The sequence below is a fragment of the Bombus affinis genome, chromosome 7 (assembly GCF_024516045.1).
Source record: "Bombus affinis isolate iyBomAffi1 chromosome 7, iyBomAffi1.2, whole genome shotgun sequence".
Lineage (NCBI taxonomy): Eukaryota > Metazoa > Arthropoda > Insecta > Hymenoptera > Apidae > Bombus > Bombus affinis.
In genome coordinates this window covers 10,563,334-10,584,759 of record NC_066350.1, presented here as the reverse complement: position 1 = coordinate 10,584,759, position 21,426 = coordinate 10,563,334, and the positions used below count along the sequence as shown (strand labels likewise).

At 40.0% G+C, this 21,426-nt stretch overlaps 2 protein-coding genes and 1 long non-coding RNA gene across 6 annotated transcripts in view; 1 reads left to right on the top strand and 2 right to left on the bottom strand.

Annotated features, from left to right (window-relative positions):
* The window catches only part of LOC126918994 (calmodulin-like), a 76,288-nt gene extending 58,648 nt beyond the window's left edge, over positions 1-17,640 (top strand). For all 4 annotated transcript variants that reach the window (XM_050727665.1, XM_050727666.1, XM_050727667.1 and 1 more), the window contains exons 5-7: positions 8,192-8,282; positions 14,986-15,042; positions 15,982-17,640. In XM_050727665.1, the coding sequence (XP_050583622.1) occupies positions 8,192-8,282; positions 14,986-15,042; positions 15,982-16,064 (231 nt within the window). In that variant the 3' untranslated portion in view covers positions 16,065-17,640. The remainder of the gene's footprint in view (positions 1-8,191; positions 8,283-14,985; positions 15,043-15,981) is intronic.
* Positions 279-5,366, bottom strand: LOC126919028 (uncharacterized). The gene is made up of 3 exons (XR_007711496.1): positions 4,832-5,366; positions 1,740-2,646; positions 279-1,637 (listed from the first exon to the last, which is right to left on the bottom strand). It is a non-coding gene; the product is annotated as an uncharacterized LOC126919028 (long non-coding RNA).
* A 551-nt stretch (positions 17,641-18,191) lies between the features above and the next one.
* LOC126918942 (uncharacterized) overlaps positions 18,192-21,426 on the bottom strand; it is a 54,707-nt gene continuing 51,472 nt past the window's right edge. Inside the window, exon 8 of the mRNA XM_050727524.1 lies at positions 18,192-21,310. Coding sequence (XP_050583481.1) covers positions 20,972-21,310 — 339 coding nt within the window. The 3' untranslated portion in view covers positions 18,192-20,971. The remainder of the gene's footprint in view (positions 21,311-21,426) is intronic.

Here is a 21,426-nt window from a genome sequence, read left to right as displayed (position 1 = left end):
TTGACTAACAAATTTAACAAACCCATGTTAGTTACCATTTCCTTGATTGCACTGCCAAAATGTAATGTAAACAACGTCGATTTAACTATGCAACGTCGCAACAGAAATAGAAGTCCTCCGCTTCTCGTACGCCTTTGCTCAAGAAAGTGTTCCCGATTTGTTGATATTCGACGGACAGAGGCGAATGAATCATTTGCGATTCCTGCAACTGTTGTTCAAATAAATCAATCGCAGTTATGTACTGCGTGTTGAGATATAGCGAAGTCGTAAATTAAACCGAGAAGTAGTAGCGGCTACTAATATTTTAAGCTTCGAATACACTTGAGACCATTGCATTTTGTTTTGTCTGTTGTGTATAAAAAGAATAATGCGACCTACGACTAATGCGTTCTATTCACAAGCAGAAAACCAGTAAATATTGATTGCTGATTGCAAGTATTAAAAAACGAAAAGGAAATGTCAATACAAATATACATTTTTATTTCAATATATCGTATAAAATGTAAATTACGTTGACTCTACATCGAAAGCTTATTCTCAGTGGAATCTAAGAATGTATCAAGGAAGTTTTCATTATTATTTGTATATTATTTATCTAACACTATTAAAATTACGTACACATTATTTAGAATATTAGCATCTCGTTTCTATCGATTGAAGTACGATTATTCGACGTGAAACACCAAGGATTAGGTTGTCCGAAAAGTTTCTTTCGTTTCATAAGGCGATAATAGATGGACAACAATTTCTGTTTTATATTATTTTATTGAATCAGGTATGATCTATTTCATTTTATTTCTATTATTATGTTCGTGCATAATTCAATAAACTAATATAAAACAAAAAACATTGTGCGTCTGATATTTCCTAAAACGAAAGAAACTTTTCGGACAACCTAATAGTACTTCCATTGTTAAGGAATTAATTTCCTCGATTGATTCTACGATTCCGCTATCATAACCCAAGATTATAATAATTTATGATAATAGCTGTAAAATTTACAAAATAGTCTGATACTCTGCTTCTGCTATCCACGAGTGCCTTTATCATCTACGCATTCTCAGCACTCTACAGCAGAGCTGACCGAGCCACGGTCCACAAAAGATCAACAAAAGTATAGCGCTCTGCTACCTATTATTTAGTATATTAGAATGACCGGTTTATATGCATCAGGCGCGCAATTCTGTGCATCTGCCACTGCGTAAAAGTGAAAAGGTCTTGGCGGAGATAAACTTTCTGGAGAACGAGAACCGGAGGTATGTGGAGCGGCGCGTCGCAAAAGGGAGCGTGTCAAACCGTTGAGCCACAATACATTCTAATGACTGTACCATCGCAGCTCGACCACAAGGACATTCATCCTGCCGTCGTTTTCGTGCACCATTCTTCTTTCCGCCGCGCCGTCTACATACACTTTCCTAGCCATTCCGCGTCCTTTGTTGCCTGATCTTCCCTTTCTTCTCTTTCTCCACCAACCAACCGTTTCCACTCGTTCCCTTTTTCTCCCTTCGTCTTTTTCCCTTCTCTCTTTTCGTCTTGGCCGGCTGCGTTTATACTATTTCCTCGAGCGTTTCTCGATTATCAGGGAAAAAATCTTCGTCTCGTCGTCCTCCCTATGATCCTTCATGCATATATTCAAGCTGGAATCCGGTAAGAAAAATCACCACCGCGATATCAATTTAATCATCCTCTGTTCTTCCGTTTATCCAAGAAATCGTTGCATATTAATTCGAATACGATACCATTTCCATGGAATATTCGTCTCTTTTCGTCCGTTAACGAGGCTCGTATTACCATCCCTGGTCAGGGGTCAATTTGTCAGCCAGATAAAACTCGAGTATTATTTCATTCGTTATTCGATGTTGAATAACAGTACATTTAACCAAGTTATGGTTTTCATTGCGGTATCACGTGTATAAATTCCCCTTCGTAAATACACAAGAGGACATCGACTGGTCTCGTAAAGAACATAATAATTGATCTAGTCTAGAAGGAAACTAAATATGTCAAATCATTTACAGAATTCGTCGGATCAAAAAGTGACAAATACGGTAAGAAGACGAGTGATATTGTTGAGAATTTTGGATCTTAATTGCCGAAATAATGGTATAGAAACACTAAATTTACGCTTAGAATTTATATTAGAATAGTTATATATTTATTTGATAAACGATTTCAAAGATATTCATTAAAGAAACCCTTAAAGAAAGACACGACAAATATAAGTAAAAAAGGGATTTAATCGAATTGCACGTAACTGGTGTTATTATAATATTGAGTGCATGAGTTCTTTAAAGCGTAGGATTTCAAATGAGATTTGTTAAAGACTGTAATAATTTCCTAGTAATCGTTCATTTTATTACACAACTTAACCTTTTATAAACGTCTTAATACTTATGAACAGACATATACGTATACATACATACGTACATAGATATAACAAAGCAATTTGCGGTATCCAGAGAACGACCTGTTCGCCGTTGCGTGCGGCCTACACTCAGTCTTGCTATTAACGACCCGTTCCTCTTCCTTCTCCTCGTTCCATTCTCGAAGCCATTACGTGCTTACGCGCGGACGCACGCTATCGGCCGACGCTGGTCACTTTTACCGCTCCATTTAGCTTCTCGTATCCACTCACGATCGCGGCCGCTTGAAATTTAAAAAAATAATTTTCGCCTCGTTTTCAAGCAATTATCTCCACGAGGAGACTAACGCGTGGACTTTTCTTCCAGCTCTTCGACCTACGCGATCGTAAAAGTTATCGAAATTTTTTAATTGATTCGAATGAATTTTCAGCTTAATATCGAGTGCTAATGACTTTTCGTGGTGCTCGTTTTCCCTGCTCGTTTTACTACGCAGAATTAATTTAGTTTTAGATCCGATGATCGACGATCATCTCGTTGGCGATCATATTGTCTGGAAATCAAGCTTGTTGTCAGGCTGAGTATCTGGCTTCGTAATAGGCGAGGCGGAATATTTATCGTGGGAAGTATACATATATAGTGGACCGCCTTTATTCGATACGAATTAATTAACTTCGTTTTATCGCGCATCAAATATCCCTTGGAAAATCAATGATTAAATATTAATAATGACGAGGAACAAACATCGTATCGAAATCCCTAGGTACGTAATACGCTTCATTACACACGTCCTATCGTTGATTATTCGATTAACAATGGTAGAAGAATAAATGATGGCGGTGTGAAAGCGCATGGAGTCGTTGGCTTCGCGGCGTGAGAGAGCGATTCAACCCGTCACTCGCGTTGAAAGCTTCGCCTCGATCGCTTTAAATCGCCTAACGCGCGCTTAAAGAGTTTAGCGAGCCGGCATTGGGGTCAGACGCGACGTATCGCAGTGTCCCGAGTCGATATTTTAATCTCCGTGGCCTGGTGAGCGCGCCGGCAGCCGGATTGTAGCCAGGCACCGGCGAATGAAAAAAGAAAGGGAAGGGAGGAAGAGAAAGAAAGGAAAAAGAGCCGGAAAACACGGGAGAAAAAAGTGAAAAGCGAGGAGCAAAGCGAGAAACAGCTTCGAAAGAACGGGATAAAACGATCGAGAGTATAGTGGATGATGACCAGTAAGATTTATTACGTTCGTCGAGGAAGGGGAAAGAGACGAAAGGGCGAACATTAGAGAAAAGCTAACAAGGACAAAAATATCGAGAGAGAAAAAAAAAAAACGCGACGACGATCTCTCGCCAAACGCCATATTCCATGATTTGCATTCTGGAATGTTGGTCTTCTCCCTTTTCTTTTGTTTGTTAAATACAAACCGTATTTTGCGCGGTTCCGGGAGTCAATTCGCGTAGTGAAATATGAATCGTTTTAACGTATATAATTAATGGAGTATGTTATTCATTGCGCGATCGATGTTATTCAACCGTGAACAAATTAAATTCCAAAATGAAAATGTATTGGTATTTACACGTGGGGGGTATGAGTTTTATCAGTTAACGATATCGAATTTGTAAAACAATTTGATACGTTCAAATTAATTACCTGTAATTTTACGATGTCAAGTAAACGATAATAAAGCAATAAATGAGTTGCAGAAAAGAATACCCAAACAAATCGAAAAACAACAAGGTTCAAAATCTGAGAGGTCGTTGGATATGCAGATCGCTGCACCGAATAAACAATTTATTGTCTGTAAGGAACACGTATCGATAGGAAGAAAAATGGAATAATCTGTGAACCGGAGAAATCTATGACGAACGGAAGAGAGTCACGGGTCAAAAATCCAGATCGTGTGCCGGGAGTATTGGTATGCAAATATTGTACGTTGCTCGCCCTTTGAGTCAGTTGAAAGCTACAGAGAGTCCAATTTAAGTTAATTTAAACCAGCAAAGGACTACTGTAACATCGTCAAAAACGAACATCCATCGTGAGTCAACGGTGTTTCTTCGGCCACGGGAGAAAACCAGAAACGTTATCTTCTCGCCTTGCTAACAGTGTAATCGCTCCTTAATTGACAAAAGTGGCTTTTCATTGGATTTACGCGAGGCAAATAGAAAAGGTACGCGCCCAGCTAATAGAAAAGATATGCCCTTTTAAACGAGCCACTTTTAATATCACAAAGTGTATGCTTTGAAAGAAGAGGATGAAACAATGGGCTAATTGGTTATCACGAAAAGAATCGAAGGGTGCGAGGAATTGGAGCGAATCTTAATATTCCGGATGCGAATGGCCCGACACTTGGGAAATTTTTTATGCTCTTACAGCCTCGATTACGTTCGTCACGTTCCAACATCCTAACGCCCCGCGATTATCACCTTATCGCAATCGCGACTGCCATTCCCTTCTATAATCCTTTTTTCGATTTTCTGTCGTACCTGCCTCTGGTCGTGCCAAATTTCGACGATTTGTCCGGGATTCGCGATAAAGCTGAGGAACTTATTTGGTTATCTGACTCGTAGCCTGGCAAGAGCCTGGCATGATTTATTCTGTCGCTGGTACACGTTTGCGCGAGACAAACGAGCGTATGCATGAGAGAGCATCATAAGGCGATCTTAGATCAGAGATCATAGGGTGAATTGGATACGAAAAATCGGCTATTTTAATCTTCGTCTTTTGCATTAGCATATATATGACACAGTTTCTTTTGTCGCGTTATTTCTGTTTCTCGTTTTCTCTGTTTAGTTTCTCTGCGATTTGTTTAATATTCCAGTTTATTATCGTGAATTGTAAAGAGAACTAATTGGCAACGGCCCCGATCAGCGACAGATTTTTTCCTCGTTAGCCTGCCTCGTTCGGCCGTGACATTGTTTCAAGAGGGTCGACGTAAAATACGCGATACGCGCGTCACAGCGTGTATGCGATTAATCGTCCTTAACCTTTGCAACGCAGACTTAATCGACGATTGATTAATTACGCACAGTTTACACGTCTATCGCCACGATTGGCGTGTATTCCAGGCGCTGAAAACCAATGTCTACTTTTCCGTTTTCCGAAACACGATCTCTTCCCTTCGTTTAGTTGCTGAAATATCCAATTTCGCGGCTGATCGAGACGTTCCAGAAAAAAGTTTATCATGAACAACCGTGGATTAATCAAGCAGATCGATCGTTCCGATCCAAATGCTTCGAATTCGATTCTCCGCTGAGACTCGTTCGATAGGTCGATCAACGATCCGTTCGCTAGTCACTCACTGATGAAACTATCGCGCAAAAATTGCGCTCGGATCTCGAGTATGCAAATAACGATAGTGTTGATTGCGACGTGTTATTTGTTGGCTCGACGACCACACGACGAACCACTCGTGCGACCAAATAATGGAATAGTTAGAGAGCTAACGATTTGGTAATTGCCGTAATGGCTGCTTGATTACGATTTCCTACGTCGATGAATGTGAGAATGTCACGTCGAAGCGCGTCGTCGCGATTCGAGACGCGGCATCTTGCTTGAAACTTTTTTTCTTCGCCCTTTCCCATTTCCTTGCACAATGGAGAACAGTATTCCCCTGTGATCGGAAACGGAGCTCAGACCAACGATTTCCAGTCAACGGAGAAACAGAAAAGTGTGTGTAATCGTTAAGCTGTAATGGGAGACTCGGCGAGTTCCGCCACCTGGAAACTGGTCGATTCGCAATCACCGACTATCTACCCGACGTTGTTACCTTTGACCTCAAGATGCTGTGGAAAGGGAACGAATGTAAGGGTGTTCAAGCGAGCCCTTATTCCTACCTCGTCTAAGAAGGACTCCGTGAATTGGAACGCATTGCGTAATTGCCGAGGGAGGAAACTTTTGGCGCCATTGTGCGTATACTTGATCAGACGATGGAAAGTTAAGGGGGCGAGAACGACTATTTAGTTACTCGAGTGTTCTATCTCTTTGCTGAATAAAGCTAAGGCACATTATTCCATAAATAATCTTCCATAAATTGTTTTGTACGCTGTTGGAAAGTAGGTTTCCGACTTGCAACGAAGGCGTTACCTTGTAAGCGAAATAACGAGGAGAATCGATGCATAGCTCCATTTAAATAAATACCAACTACATATTGCGCGCAAGCGAAGCGCGGTATCGTAAGGAGACGATTCTCGTTAAGCAACCTAACTTTTCTCTCTATCAATTTGCCTATCTTCGTTTAAGAAACAGGTAGCGTTCCGGGCTTGTTCACTTTCCACTAACAGCATCATGGAAAATTAAACTTCGGATAGTATAATGGTTCTGAACATTATGAAACGCATTTATTATTCCATTTATCGCGATGTAATATTTTGAACAAAAATCGTTTAACATTGGAACGATGTTTTCTTTATATCGCAAATAGTCAGAGGCAATATCGATTTCTCTTTATTTTTAATTAAATAGAAACATGTTTAAAAATACGGGATCAACGTGATTATGTGGATCTGGACGGTTTCAAAATATCCGATGAATAAACGTGGCTGTGCAATTTCGTTAGCCAATAAAAACAGAAACGCAGATGGAATGTCGAACCGCCAGACGAATTGAGATATTCGTGTAATACCATTTGCATTACAATATTTGTATTATAACTGAATAGCGATCAGCTCTCTAATTCAATTATTCTTCCTACCGTAACAAATATCCCCCATAATCCCAAAACACCGATTGATGGCTCAGGAAAGTGTTTGGATAATTAACATAGAAAATTTCTGTGTGTGTATTGTGTGTTTCGTATCAAACGTTTTGAAATATCGTTAACCCTGTAACAGGACGCGGCTGCCATGGTTATATCGATTAATAAACGTTGCAAGATATTTATTGCGAACGTATATTTTGTAAAAAGGAATGGTATACGGTACACAGCATGAATAAGCCATCTGAAGCATATAAAATATTAAAGATAAACCCACCGGATACGGAGACTTATTAATATAAATATCTTTTAATTTGTTTGAAACTCGATTAATGCGATCGTGAGATACTAATCGGATTTTATCAACTTTCGAAAGATTTCATATAACGTACCCAATATATCGGAAAAGATGTTTACCAGTGTTCAAATACTTTCGCGAGCAACTGTATTCCCACGATACCGAAAATCGACCATTAAGATCAGCGAAAATAACCGTTTTTCGATCATGTTTACTCCCCTTTCCACCCCCTCGTTATCCTCGGTCGATGAACTTTACTTGTTTGCTTGACAATTCAGTAGAAATCTCGACGACGTTGGTCGCGAATGGACATCGTTGCTCGACGCTGTGGCTGCGCACGTGACTCCTTGGAAACGTGGCCTGGTTTCTCTTTCCATGGAAAATGCAAACCCATTAATTCGCTGGTAACGAAGCAAGCATCGGAGAAGGACGTTTGCACCCGAAGCTAGACGAACGAGTCGAAGGTCGTCGCACAGAGAACGTTCCCAGGAGCTGCATCAATCCCAATTCTACTTCCACAAAAGTGCGATGCTTTCGTGATTGCGTCTACGACAGCGGCACGGCCCGACAAATAATAGAGACGTGCGCCTCGTTATTATTCCCGCGTCGGCATTTACTCGCGAGCCTCGTCGTCCGCGCGATTATCGACGCCCTCGAAAAGAGCCACCCTCCCGTTAGGCTCGGAAAGAGAAAAGTGCCGTCTGCCATTTTCTTTGCGCGGATATTCCATTTACCTCGAAATAAAAGAATCTATCTCGGCCGGATGATTCAAACCCGAATGCTCTAACCGATGGCATACGGCGTAGAATGTTGGCGAGCAGTTTTCTGTAGGGATTCGTTGTTTGCTTGCAGGTGTTCGACAAACACAATCGAGGATATATCACCGCCTCCGACCTGAGAGCCGTGCTGCAGTGCCTCGGCGAGGATTTGTCCGAAGAAGAGAGTACGTATCTGTTACCGTTCTCTGTATGTTTATTTTATTTATATTTATTTTATATTCTATCTTATACTACATTGTATTTCGTATATTATTTATCCTATTTTATACTACGTTGTATTTCGTAGTTTGTTCGTTTTATATTATATTTATTTTATTTAATACGTTTTCCACTACGTATAGTACAGTGGACGACGTATTTATTTTCTTCTCGGTCCGTCTGAAGCTTTCTTTAAATTGTAGTCTTTTATTCAGGACAAACAAATCTCTGTATCTTGCAGACGTATCGAGTTTCGTGATAGTGTAAATGCGTTTTCCTATGCAGTCTGTTTGAAGTTGAGTGTGAATTTTATTCTCTTGCCCGGGACAAATAAATCGAAGATGCGAATAAATAAATCGAAAGGACGAACAAGGTCTGGATAAATAAAACAAAAATGGAAATAATAATGGACAGTGTTGATAGTAAAAACGGTGGATGAATGGAACTTCACGGCAGAATGGTGTGACGTGGAGCACGTTCAAGAGTATTCCTTGTGAGGATAGAAAGCAAGGGTACTATAGAAATATGTGGTACTCAATGCATGGGATGTATATACTTTAAGAATTGGGGAAATCCGTAGGAGTCATAGTAAGTGATATATCACGAGGGTCGTGGTACCAAAATTTTTATTTCCCATAATTCTAAGATCCCCAGCTTTTTGTGATACCTTTTCCAGTTTATTTACGATCCGTATGTATTGCCGGAGTATCAGAATCGTTTGTATAGACGCGTCTTGGCCGGGAAGTAAAAGTATAAGTAGATGGTGTCCTGTCGAATAAGACAAACGAATCTTCGAATTTTAAAAACTTGATCTTAGAAACAGATATCGGTGTAACGCTATAAATCTGAAAGATTGTATTATCTGGTGCTTCCATTATCTCAATTCAAATCGTCATACCCAAGTCAGATAAAAAGTTTTCTACCTTCAGGGAAAGTTATCGAATTCCAATTTCGAGTTATTTTTATTTAATAATCAGAGATCCGAGATAATAGTCAAGTATTCAACAATTTTTCTAGAAACAAGTTAGTGAATAAAAATTTCATTGTTATTTACATGGGAGTCAGTTACCAGTAAATTTCAAAGAAATTTCTCAAAAATCGAAACGATTGAAAAATATGAATTTTTATTTGTTCTTGTTACGAATAACCATTACTGGTTACCAGTAACCAATATAAATGATCGGCATTTTTCGTGGGTACCAATAACCATTATCGATGACCAAAATTTTATTTTGGTTACCGATAACCAATATCGATGGCACAAATTTTTGTTGTACGATATCTTTTATCTCATTTTTTGTTTCATAAGTTTTCATGTTTCTTTGATTTAACGCTACGAATTCGTAGAAATTGTCATTGAGTATTTTCATTGTGTTAAACTAACTTTTTTTATGTATCCATATATTAGGTTGTCCGGAAAGTGTCTTTCTTTCGCAAACGTGTCTTTTACAACAATGTACCTTCATACAAAGGTGAAACCAAGTCTGTGAAACGTCGCGGTGTTCATCTCAACAGAAGAAAATGGATCGTACGTAATTCGACAAAATAATATAAAACCAAAAACGTTGCGCGTCTATGATTTCCTCATAAAACGAAGGAAACTTTTCGCACAAGCTAATATTTTATCAAAGATATGCCGCAATAAATCTATAAAATTTCTATGAAAGGTTACCAGTTAGTTATTTCATTCTGATAGTTCTAGCGTGAAAATACACCGTAATTATATCATGCTAAACGATTTCAGATTGATTAAACGAATCGGAGATATCGAGATTCGTCGTTCGTAAACTGTCGAACAAGTACAAACGAGAAAGAGGCCTCCCGAGAGGCAAAAACGAGAAGGGAAGTTTGCGGAAAGTTTTCATTCGATAGCAATTCCGCGCTTGTCTTTCGTTCCCGCGACAAATCGATTCCAATCTCGCGTCGCGCTGGTTAAAACGCGCGGACGAAGATCGTGCAACGCTCTATCTGTCGCGACGAATTTTCGCCAGAAATCTTCACGAACGCATCCTCGAAATATTTGCAATATTCGCGCCGCTAAAATTTGTCCAGGTATTCTCGTACATTTCCACTATTCCATATCCAAACCCTGTGGAATTTTTCGTTAGGAAATCTAAGGAAGACTAAATCGAAAAATATAGGTCGTTCCTGGGAACTAACTTGGGAAATTCAAATATTATTTCGAGTGCAAGCGAGTCTGAGAAAATAAAGGGAAAAATGGGAAAAGACGAAAAGACAAAATGGCTGTTATTATCACGAAACGAAATAAAATTCCATTTGGAAAAACATTCGTCACCGTTGTTCTCGTTCCTCTTTGTTATCTCGTTGGATTAGCCGACACGCGTGATCTCTAATTTTATTTGACGTGTCCTTGCAAGCTTCCGCAAGTTCGACGAAGATTTCCTCGTCCGAAAGAATACGAAGAAGAATTCTTTGCTCCTTTCTCGATCGACTCTGCTAGAATTTCGTAGGGTCACGCAAATAAACAAAGACTACAGCTCTTCTGAAGTTATCCTTCTTCCACACGACAATCTCGCAAACTTTTTTGCAATTTAAATTGTACCTCATGTTCCCGTCGTTTCGACCGATCGCCTGAGCACTTTCCCAGAACACTTTCGTAAAAGAAGCTTCGTGAGAAATTTCGTTACGCGCGATCGCGTACCGAATGGCTGCCAAACTCAGTGATACAACACTTTGGAAGAAATAGCTATGGAATACGCGAGATACTTCGTCTTTGCTTAAAATATCCCTCAAGCGTTGAAATGTGAATATTAATGAAAATTAAGCAAGCACAGAAGGCTAGGTATTAATTCACTCTTGTTGAACAAGTCGTGCATACCAGGTGGTGAAATACGTGTCACACCATGTCATACATAGTAACGTTTGCAACTTTTATGATGTAGCGTATCTGCAACTTCGGTACATAGTTTTACTAATACTTCCAAGTGAAACTTCCCAAAACCATAAGCTTCGCATTGAAAAGGAAAAAGATGCGCGAAATATTTTTTTATCGGCAGAAAATCGAATAAAAACTTTTTGAAGTTGTTTTCACAGCTATGGAACCGCAAACGGAATACAAAGAGTTAAACTTAGGATTATTTTTTGATTTTTTAATTCTTCGCGACTTTAGCGCCCAGCATTGATTTGAAAATTCACGGTAGAGACGATATTTTTCACTACGTCCAGTTACGGTGACCAACCGAGCTGAATGAGCCTGTTAACAAACTTAACTCGCTCGAATGGGCCAATAAAACAACAGTGACCGCGCAAAAACAACGAAACTATCCTCCACTCCTGTCTCTCTTTCTCTTCCCTATTTCCCGTGCTTCTAACCTTTGCGAAAGTTTTACAATAGACAATCAAGAAGCATCTCGAGCAAATTTGTCGAGGGTTGAGTTAATAGCGCGACCCGTTCTGAGAGACGGTAAATTGCGTGGCTTCATCTACACAGGGCAACGTAATAATCCGTCCAATATATGGCATGAGGTTACTAATTGACTGGAATCAATTTATGCTCTATATGTATTTCTGCCTATCTAGGTATTAACATTTGCCGTAGGCTATGAAACCGATTACGATAATAGCCCACCGAGAAAATTGCCAATTGTATAATTTAGTAGCGAGTGTTATTAAATATTCGTAAGTCACGCGGTATACCGTAGATGTTTTCGAAGAAGGAGATACGGTAAGAAGTGATCTCGAGTGATCTCGACATCGATACTATAGATCTTCGTTACGTATTAACTGTTTATGATCGTGGAATTCGACTTGATATCATTAAATAACTATTTGCTTCAAAATTTCGAGAAACACAATTGGGATCATCTCCAATTTTTACCCTAAAATTGACCGTCAACGATCTTTCAGTTTCTCGCGATATATCGCAAGGGTTGCGATTCTCAAGTCTCTATTTACGATAATATCAAAATCCCAAGTATTTGAAGCCTGAAGGATATCCTTCCCAATCTATTTACGACTGATCCGCAATACTGCAACATCTGCATCATTTGGATAGACGTGTCTGACCGGGAAGTAGAATTCTAAGTAGATTACTTCGTGTAGAGTCAGACAATATATCTCCAAATATTAAGAAACGTGGAAAGAAATATTAAAAGCTAATATAGAGGAATAAATATTAAAAAGAATTGTCGAAGAAATACTAAGGATCTGCACATTTCGAGAACAGGAATAAGTTTGTCGTTACAAATTCCTATTTGGCATTGAAGATATTTCACGTTTTTTGTTCTCATGTATATTAGGGAAGAAGGAAAGAGGAGATAAAATTGTTATACAAATATAAGTCGTTTAAAACTTGATTAAAAAGTTATGAGAGAAATGAAATGAAATACAAAGGGAACGGTAAAAGGCTCGCGCTTACTGCGATATAATGTAAGAACACATCAGCGACACATACATTCGTTCGGTTTATGCAAATGTAACAAATTCTCCGTTTCAAGATGTTTACGTCTCAACATGATTACATTTAATAAAACGAAATAAAATAGAAATGATAATAAATTCTACTTTCAGCCGCTTCAATCCTGAATTATCGGTTTTGATGAACATTTCGAGATGGAGAATTAACTGCCTTCAGATAAACAGATAGAACGTAAATATCGCTGATGTATTCCTACGTTATGTCGCAATAACCGTAAGTCTGCCACTGTTCCCTTCGTATTTCATATTTTTGTCGTAACTTTTTAATAAAGTTTCAAACGACCTATGTCTGTATAAGACTTTTTCCCTATTTACGCGCACAGAATTTACTGACCACGTTTGGCCGTTAATATCTGGGACTCTTTGTATAATATATCTTCTCAACAATATATTTCTAAATTTTAAAGGAATAGCTATACACACAAAAAGGTATATATTTTTCCTTTGAAAGAAACAATCCAGGTCAGAATGATTCACATAGGGTAGAAAAATCAGATTACGTGCGCGTTATTTCCAGTCCTGGTAACTTTTAAGAAGAAACAGTAATCGTCCATGGGAACTCGTACTGGGCCATTGAAAACACTTGTGTGACTTGTTTCGTACAATTATAGTGATCGTGATGAGAATTAATAGAGTATTAGCGGATACGAGATATGGCGTTTATCGTTCGCGGAAGATCGTGGGAATTCGCAATGACGCAGCTGTTGCATTCACAATGGATTAGCAGTTACAATTGAAACTAAGATCGAGTGGGATAATTACAGGGATATAAGTAGTCATTTACAGTCTTGTGGAAAGATCGAATTTTAATAACGAGCAAAAAGCCAATTATAGAGTAATAAAAATCCGAGGAAAGAATAGAGAAAGAATCGTTGGAAGAATAGTCAAAACGTCGTGGAAGGATAGAAATAATAATCTTTTAGACAATCTCGCAATCTCAAAAATCATGTACAAATTTGCTGCATTTCGTGGAATTACAGTTAGCGAGTAAAATATTAATTACATAAAATCAATATTCCGTCTAGAAAATTCTAAAGGAAAAAGAAAACGGATAAATATCTGTGGAAGAATGGAATTATTGGTGAGAAAATTAGCAACGATAGAATTGACGCGACGATTTATCGAATTATCAAACGGAATTAAAATGGAAAATTGTCGACGTGGTTGCGTCATGTCTGACCACGATCGGTCGTTTTCCACTTTTCCTGTATTACACTGGTAACACGTAGCGAGGAGAAGAGCGGTTACATTATCGAGGTGTTTTTCGCGCGTGGGAAGCGCAGGCCAGAATATTAATCGCTTGGTACGTTGTTTCGAGCGCTAATACTTCGAATTTTACGGGAACGAGAGGCCGAACCGTGCCGGTGAAAAATTAAATTGGCGCTCGTTACCAGCAACCGTTAATTAACATAGGAACGTTCATAGGTGACTCTAATCAGACTAAATGCAATATTTGCCATGTCAGTGAATGCCTACGGTGCGTATGTTAACGGTGAAGATGTTAATTTCAACTTCTCGTCAAGCTGTCCGGCAATTTAACGATCGTTCTACCCAACTTGTAATAACCTTGCATATAGTCTGTTCACAAAAATCAGCGAGAACGAAATTCGTTTTGATGGTTTAACGAAGGAATTTTACAAACGAAAGTTCGGTTGGTATTAAATGAGAAATCTGCAGCCGTGAAACAAAATTTTCAAAAGTATCATTTTACGATAAAAAAGAAAAATGAAATTATATTGCGTTCCTGAAATAGAATTACGTACATATTCTTCTTTTCGTGTTGTGGAATTACGCGATATCATATTTTTCAATTCACTTTTCCGTGCAATTTAGAATATAAGGTAAATGTCCACGATGCAAAATATGTAATACAATTTAAAAAAGAAGATTATAAGAAATTTTGGGAAGAAGGAATTGTATTATCGTAATATCGTGAAAGAATTTTCAGGCGTTCTTTTAACATCGACAGGTTTTCTCGTGAAACTATCGGAGAAGCCATCTCGAATATAGCTGATTCGATCCGCATTTTGTATACACGTGCAAAGTGCGGCAGAATTTCGCGCGTGTAAACACGTATGACAATAGCGAATATCGAGATAAAGCCAAAAGAAAGAGGAGAAACCGTAACCATAATCATTTTATCCCTGTTTACTCGGGGATTTAGCTCGCCTATAATTTTTAAACCATACTAGAAAAAGAAAAGATGTAAGCTGCTTTTGCTGTGTGTTTCAGTCGAAGACATGATCAAGGAAGTGGACGTGGACGGAGACGGCCGGATCGATTTCTATGGTAAGCCCAATGCCCCATAGGAGTTCCTAATAATCGGAGAAAAATACGAATGGCCGAATGGAACTGGGAATTCCTCGAGTACGTGACGCGTGTGATACGAGATCGCGATTGATCGATGTATGTTTGGTCGGGGATAGACAAATTTTGGGGGAACGAACAAACAAAAATACCGAAGAAGTATTTCGAATGGAGCAGAAAGAAGATCGACTGTTGCGAGTTTGGAGAAATTCCATCATCTCGATGATGCGGCTAACAGAGAATCGAAAGGAAAAATCTGTCTCGCCCTTGTCGTTTCTATTTACATTCTAACATTCTGTTCGAGTATTGTATCTTCGAACATATTATGTGCATGAATGAGGAACGTACATTGTTGCCATCTGCGATAAACCTAAACATTTCGATCACGATTACCCTTTATTTACCCCCTTTTCCCTCAAAGATGGCCAAAGCTTCGGTATATCTTTCCCTACGAATTTCCTTAAGTGACATGGCACGTGGAATTGCTGATCCGTTGTAGTATCGGGGTTGGAAGAAGCATCTCGTTCGTGATCTCTTGCAGCTGGATTAACGTATCTCTGGGACCCTCCACGAGAGCAATGGTAATACAATTTACGTTCATCGAATTTGTGACACTGGACCATGGGACACATTCTAGAGAATTTATTTTATTTATGGGCACCAGCTGCACAGGAAATATTTTGCACGAACGAATATACCTCTAAACTAGATAAAGGTAAATTCTATTTTATAGGAGTTTTTGAAACGTACGTAATTCTATACCGGGTTTTTGGAGCTCGCGTTCGAACGGAGGGTAAGCGTTGAATAGATTCCATAAGCAAAGGGTCGACATGAAAATGGTATTGGCAAACCTATTTATTTTTGTGACGTCTTTAAGGACACGTGGTTGCCGAAATTTCAGCAAAGGTATTTCTGTTCCAGAATTCGCTCATGCGCTCGGAGAGCCTGGAATCGACGACGATGAGGAGGACGAGGAGGAGGAGGTGCTGTCCCCGGGCTACTAGGATTTTATCTATTCTCTTGTCTGTATTAGATAGAACGAATTAACATCAAGCCAACATCAACGGACAATCGTGTTCGTCGCACACTTTTTTCCCCTCTGACATTCACCTCGTTGCATGTATCGCGAACATCTCGTGTCGAAATTCGGCCTGATGTGCATCGAACGAAAATGATATGCTCGTAATGTCCGAGCCTTCTGCTTGCGTCTGTTAAATCTTTGAGCGAAGAAAAAGTCGAGCGTAGAATGTAAGGAAAGTCGCAGAAAATGTTTAAATCGCCGCCGACGCGGAAGATAGTTGCGTTTCGGACCGACAGAGTGCGCCACTCTCTGACCAGAGTTCACGGCGCCACTTTGAACTTGGCTTAATCGTAACGCTCGTTATCTTCGGCCAATGTCAGAGGACCTTTACGACAAGCTCTAATCTCATCTGCCACAAGATTCGTAGATACGTCTGGTGTGATTTTACGTTACCCATATCCGAACAGCCTCAACGATACATCGATCGACTCTATATGTTCTTTTATCAATTCGCAGCAACGAGTATCGATTTATTATAGCAACACGCGAAGGAACGATTTTCTTTTCCCCATCCCATCCTCTTTAATTGCAACGGTACAGTCGATCGTTAAAGAAAGAAAATCTACGTTGATACACCATCAGACGTCATAGTGCTGATATTTTTAAGCGTCTTCGTAGCAAGCGGAATGAACGACGCAGTGTGTAACGCGAACGCGAGAGAACCGGCTCGCGTTTCGTGTAACATAAGGTCCCAGCAAGCGACGCGTCGTCTAACTTCCTTCGTTAACTGCGCTACAGCGTCTACCGATAAATCTCTGCGAATTGCGATTCGCGCGAAGCAAGACACGAGAGGTTGGTGGGAGAGACGGAGACACGATCGCTAATTAAACGATCTTGTTGATTAAAGAACGCAAGGATCGTGCTCCATCTCTCAGATAAACGACGATTTTCTCGACTAATTAAACTCTATTCGAGTCTCTTGATGTCTCGATCGCCTGTGTCACTGTAAAAGAAAGGCGATCGGCTGATAATCGATTTCTTCTCATAAGATATATGGATTTTTCGATTTTACTCTCTCTCTCGTCTAATCTAAGTGATGCACCGTATTCTTCACCTAAAATAACGTAAAAATTAAGAAGATCCAGCACCGCAATAAACTCGATATGTTCGAGATTGAGTTCTCCGTTACGATGTCGCTAGAGATCGATCGACGACGTTTGATCGCAACAGCTATTGGTATCGCGTTCCCGCCATTTTGGCGAACACGCGACGAAACACGTGGACGAGACGAGAACTCGCGCTTGCACTTTTCGAAAACTCTCATTGGCGCGGGTCTCGAACGATACCCACGATCCGATTCGTTCGCAGAACGTAGGGAGCGAGTCGAGACCGCGAGGGGGAACGGTTGAATTGTGAATTTTAAATCGATCTTGATCGCTTCGCTCTCCTTGAGCTTCGTACTCTGTACCTTATTAACGATATCTCACTGTTACGCCAAATAACAAGAGCCGCACGCTGTTTCAAATATTTTAAAGGGTCTAATAAATCTACTAAACAAACGTTCCTTGTTATGTCAATTTTCTTTACTACTCCCTTCCACGAAAAGAGAAAAGAAGAAATCTGATAAAAATAGATATCAGTGTAGAAAGCAAAGGTGTTACACTATGGTTAGCTGCTAGCATCTAATTGATGTATGCCATTTAATTCACGTCGTGGTTCACGCGAGACTAATGCACGAGTCTCGTAGAATTTTAGAGAATCCGATGAATCGAGAAACAAATTGAATTTCTTGGAAGAAAGTACAAGACGTCTGTAAAAGGTGTAAGGTCAATTAAACAACGTGTTCTTTGATAAGAATGGATCACTAAAGTAGAATTTAAAAGTTATACCACGATCGGTTGTTAGCTTCTAATTGATATAACTCACTGTAATTGATTTAACATTGAAAGGTTGATATCGGATTAATCAGAAGATAAGGCGAATCACGAAAACAAAGATGAATATAGATCGCTTTCATTTCATCAAAAGGGGAAAGAAAGAAGTGGCTGTAGAAGGAGCAAGGTAATCGGAAATTGAACACGAATACATATATCCACTGGTAGCCACGTAATTTTTCTTAAACGTTCATTTTTATTAGCGATAAATAAACTTACATATCTTTACAGTAACAACGTCCTCTCGTAACCCTCGGAAAATATGGTAATATCTATCCGCGAAAATCCATATAGATCGAGACTTCCGTTCTTTCATATTTCACGTGTTTTTCTTCCCGTTAAATGTTGTTTCTGCCTCTATGGTGTTCCGTATCTAACACCGACACATTCTGCGTCCCGTAAACGGATGAACGGGCTCGTTAGGAAGAATCGGTACGACGTGAAACGTACGTACCAGAAGTATCTACGTTTTACAGTGTGTGTTTTACATGCGGCCTACGTACGTACGGAACCTTACGCTTCCTTAGTTAAATCCTAACGATAGCGAGCATACACAGCTGTCAAACATAAAACGAAACGAAAACGTAAAACGAGTTCGTTAAGTATCGAGCCGAAGGATATTTCGATCATCGAACCATCGACGCCAACGGCCGCGACGATCGCGACGATATCGAGGCCACGAGCGTCCGTCCGGCTGTTTTACATTTTTAAGTTTTACTATGCCATCCTGCTTTGACCGTTAACTGGTTTTCGCTCCTCGGTCTACTAATATAATCTAGAATGGCTGGAATATATCCTCGTTACACGAATGCCAGTCCGTTGGGCCGAACACGGTTGGCGAACGCCTTACTTCCGGCAAACCTAATCCGAAAATAGTACGCCCGCTCGGCCACGGTAAATCGAGAAGAATGAAAGATATCATGCGATCGTCGTAACTTTTTCTTTCGCGAATAATTTGACGTTTCTTACGTGTATCCTTTTTTTTCTTTTTTTTATTTTCTTTTTTGTTCACCGACGAAAAAAGAACGGCTATACAATATTCGAAAAATATGATTCCGCCAATGATTTCGAACAAGGCGACATACATGATATATATGTATAGATGTAGTACGTATATTTTACCAGTTAAGAGGAAAAAGCTTTCGTTTAATGATTCGTATATGTATATATGTATATATGTATATGTATATATATATGTGTGTATATATATACCATGTTTCTTCGGTTTACTCGTCACAGAAGCAATATATGTATGTACACGTACATGTTTACGAATATACGCGGCTAGGCGTCAAGTTTTGTGTGCGTGCTATCGAAATACAATGCGATACGGCTGAGAATTTGTCAAAACCTTCACTCCTCAAATCCTCTGTCCGGCTTTATGTAATCCGAGTGCGATAAACGTTCACATTGAGCGAAAAAACAGATCAAATTGAGAAATACACATGGTTGATTGGTCTGCGCATGTATGCAACATCGAACAAGCGCGTTTTCCTTTCCGATTCTTTTGCTTTTTTCCATCGTTCAATTTGTTCCCGAATCGTCAAGGACGACATTTTTCTTGACCGCAAAAAAATGACCGTCCTATCGATTCCAAACGATAACAAAATCCCTGTATCCTTTTTAAAAATCCACTTACGTTCTCTCTCCTATTGAAAGACATCGTGCGAAGAATCGCGTTCGATCATTAAAAAATGCTCGAAAAAAGAGGCTCGTCTCGACAGTGATCGCGGACACGATTTTACAAAAATGTTCGTATCATAAGCAACTAATTCTAATCGTTCACCGGTGCGAGAAACGAGGCTCGTTGGTTTATCAAATCGCAATTATATAAAAAATCAAGCGTCATTCGTTTAACTTTAACAATACGGTCTGTTGAGCAGTCGAGGTTTTGGCGCTTCTCAAATCACTCGAGTTACTCTCGTTTACCTAGTGCCATCCAATTATACAGATCGTACAGTCATGCACTTGAATCCAATTGGTTTGTCAAACCGACTTGTATTTATTTTCTTCTTTTCATACTTTTATCTTTGTTTCTGTCAGCGTCAGTTCCATTTTTCATTATCCAGGTCCATGCATCTTCGAACGTTGCTTCGATAAGACAAGACTCTGGAGTCGCCATCGCGTGCTCTGAACTTGAAAAGTACAACCGAAGTCTCAACATGTTGGTGGTTATTAAACGCTAAGTGTCCTTACGTAAGTAACATTTAAACGCACACAACGTTTTCCTTAAGTAGCTTACGAAGCAATTTATGTCGTTACATATCTAACGATCCGCGACGACGGTTTCCACGATCGTTCTCAGACTTTGACAACCATTTCTTCCGAGAACACGAAGGAAAAGGAAATATTCGACCCGTCGTTGCGCTCATTGTTCGAGCGAATGTCCTACTTTCGTGCATCGACATCCCGTGAGACCGCTCGTGCGAAAATCAAAACGCTTCACGACGCAACGTCAAATCATAACCGTTACAGCAGCTTCGTATCGAAGTACAGAATCGCAAACATATTCACGGAATCTTAACGAAGCTTCGACAAATCGCAGGAGACTTGGAGAAACAGAGGGTCGCCAAACGAACTTCGAAAACCCTCTGGTCTACGCGTCGATCATTTGAAAATAAGAAAACGATCGAACGATCGCTACTGGCAGAATAGTAGCCTAGCAAAGATAGTCCAAAAGACCGAGTACGTTCTCGTACAGCTATATATAAATATGTATCTCATCATCGATCCATTCGTCGCGATCTTTCCCTCTCTCGCACGATCGATTTCGTTTAATGAAACATCGATCTTAGCATTCTCCCTCAGGATCTTGAATTTTCGCGGTAGCGGCGGCGCTGGCGAAACGTAGCCGCCTCCTCCTAACTATGGAGAATGCCGATAACGGTGGTTTTCGACGGTGATGCGAGGATGAGATAGAAGCACGATTGAAATCCCATCTCGCGACGGGTCTCCCTCAAAGGACTGGTTCTTCGTCGGTCTCGTCATTGTCGTCATGCTCCTGTGCCTTGTATTGAGTCGTAACTACCGAGACAGAATTTGTCTTCGCTCTTCGCTGTCTCTTTTGTTGATTGTTAACACCAGTGGGTGCATTGCACGCGCTACTGGCGGTCGAACCGCTACTGGATCCGCCAGAATTATTGCCCCCGTTGTTTCCCACTGGAGATGCGAGATCGAGATCGAGTTGCTGGCCATGGGCGTCGATCAAAGGTCGCAAGGCGGTCCTCAAGGACCAGTAAAGTCGAGGATAAACGCGTTCCTGTTGCAGGATTAGCTCCTTGCTTTGTTTCTGTCTCTGTAACAAAACCGAAAAGCGCATAGTTGAAGTGGATGTTCTAATCGGAACGGGTCAAGAACGAAATCATCGAGGGGAAAGTGCGTGAGAATTATCGATCGCGTTTAATTAAAGGA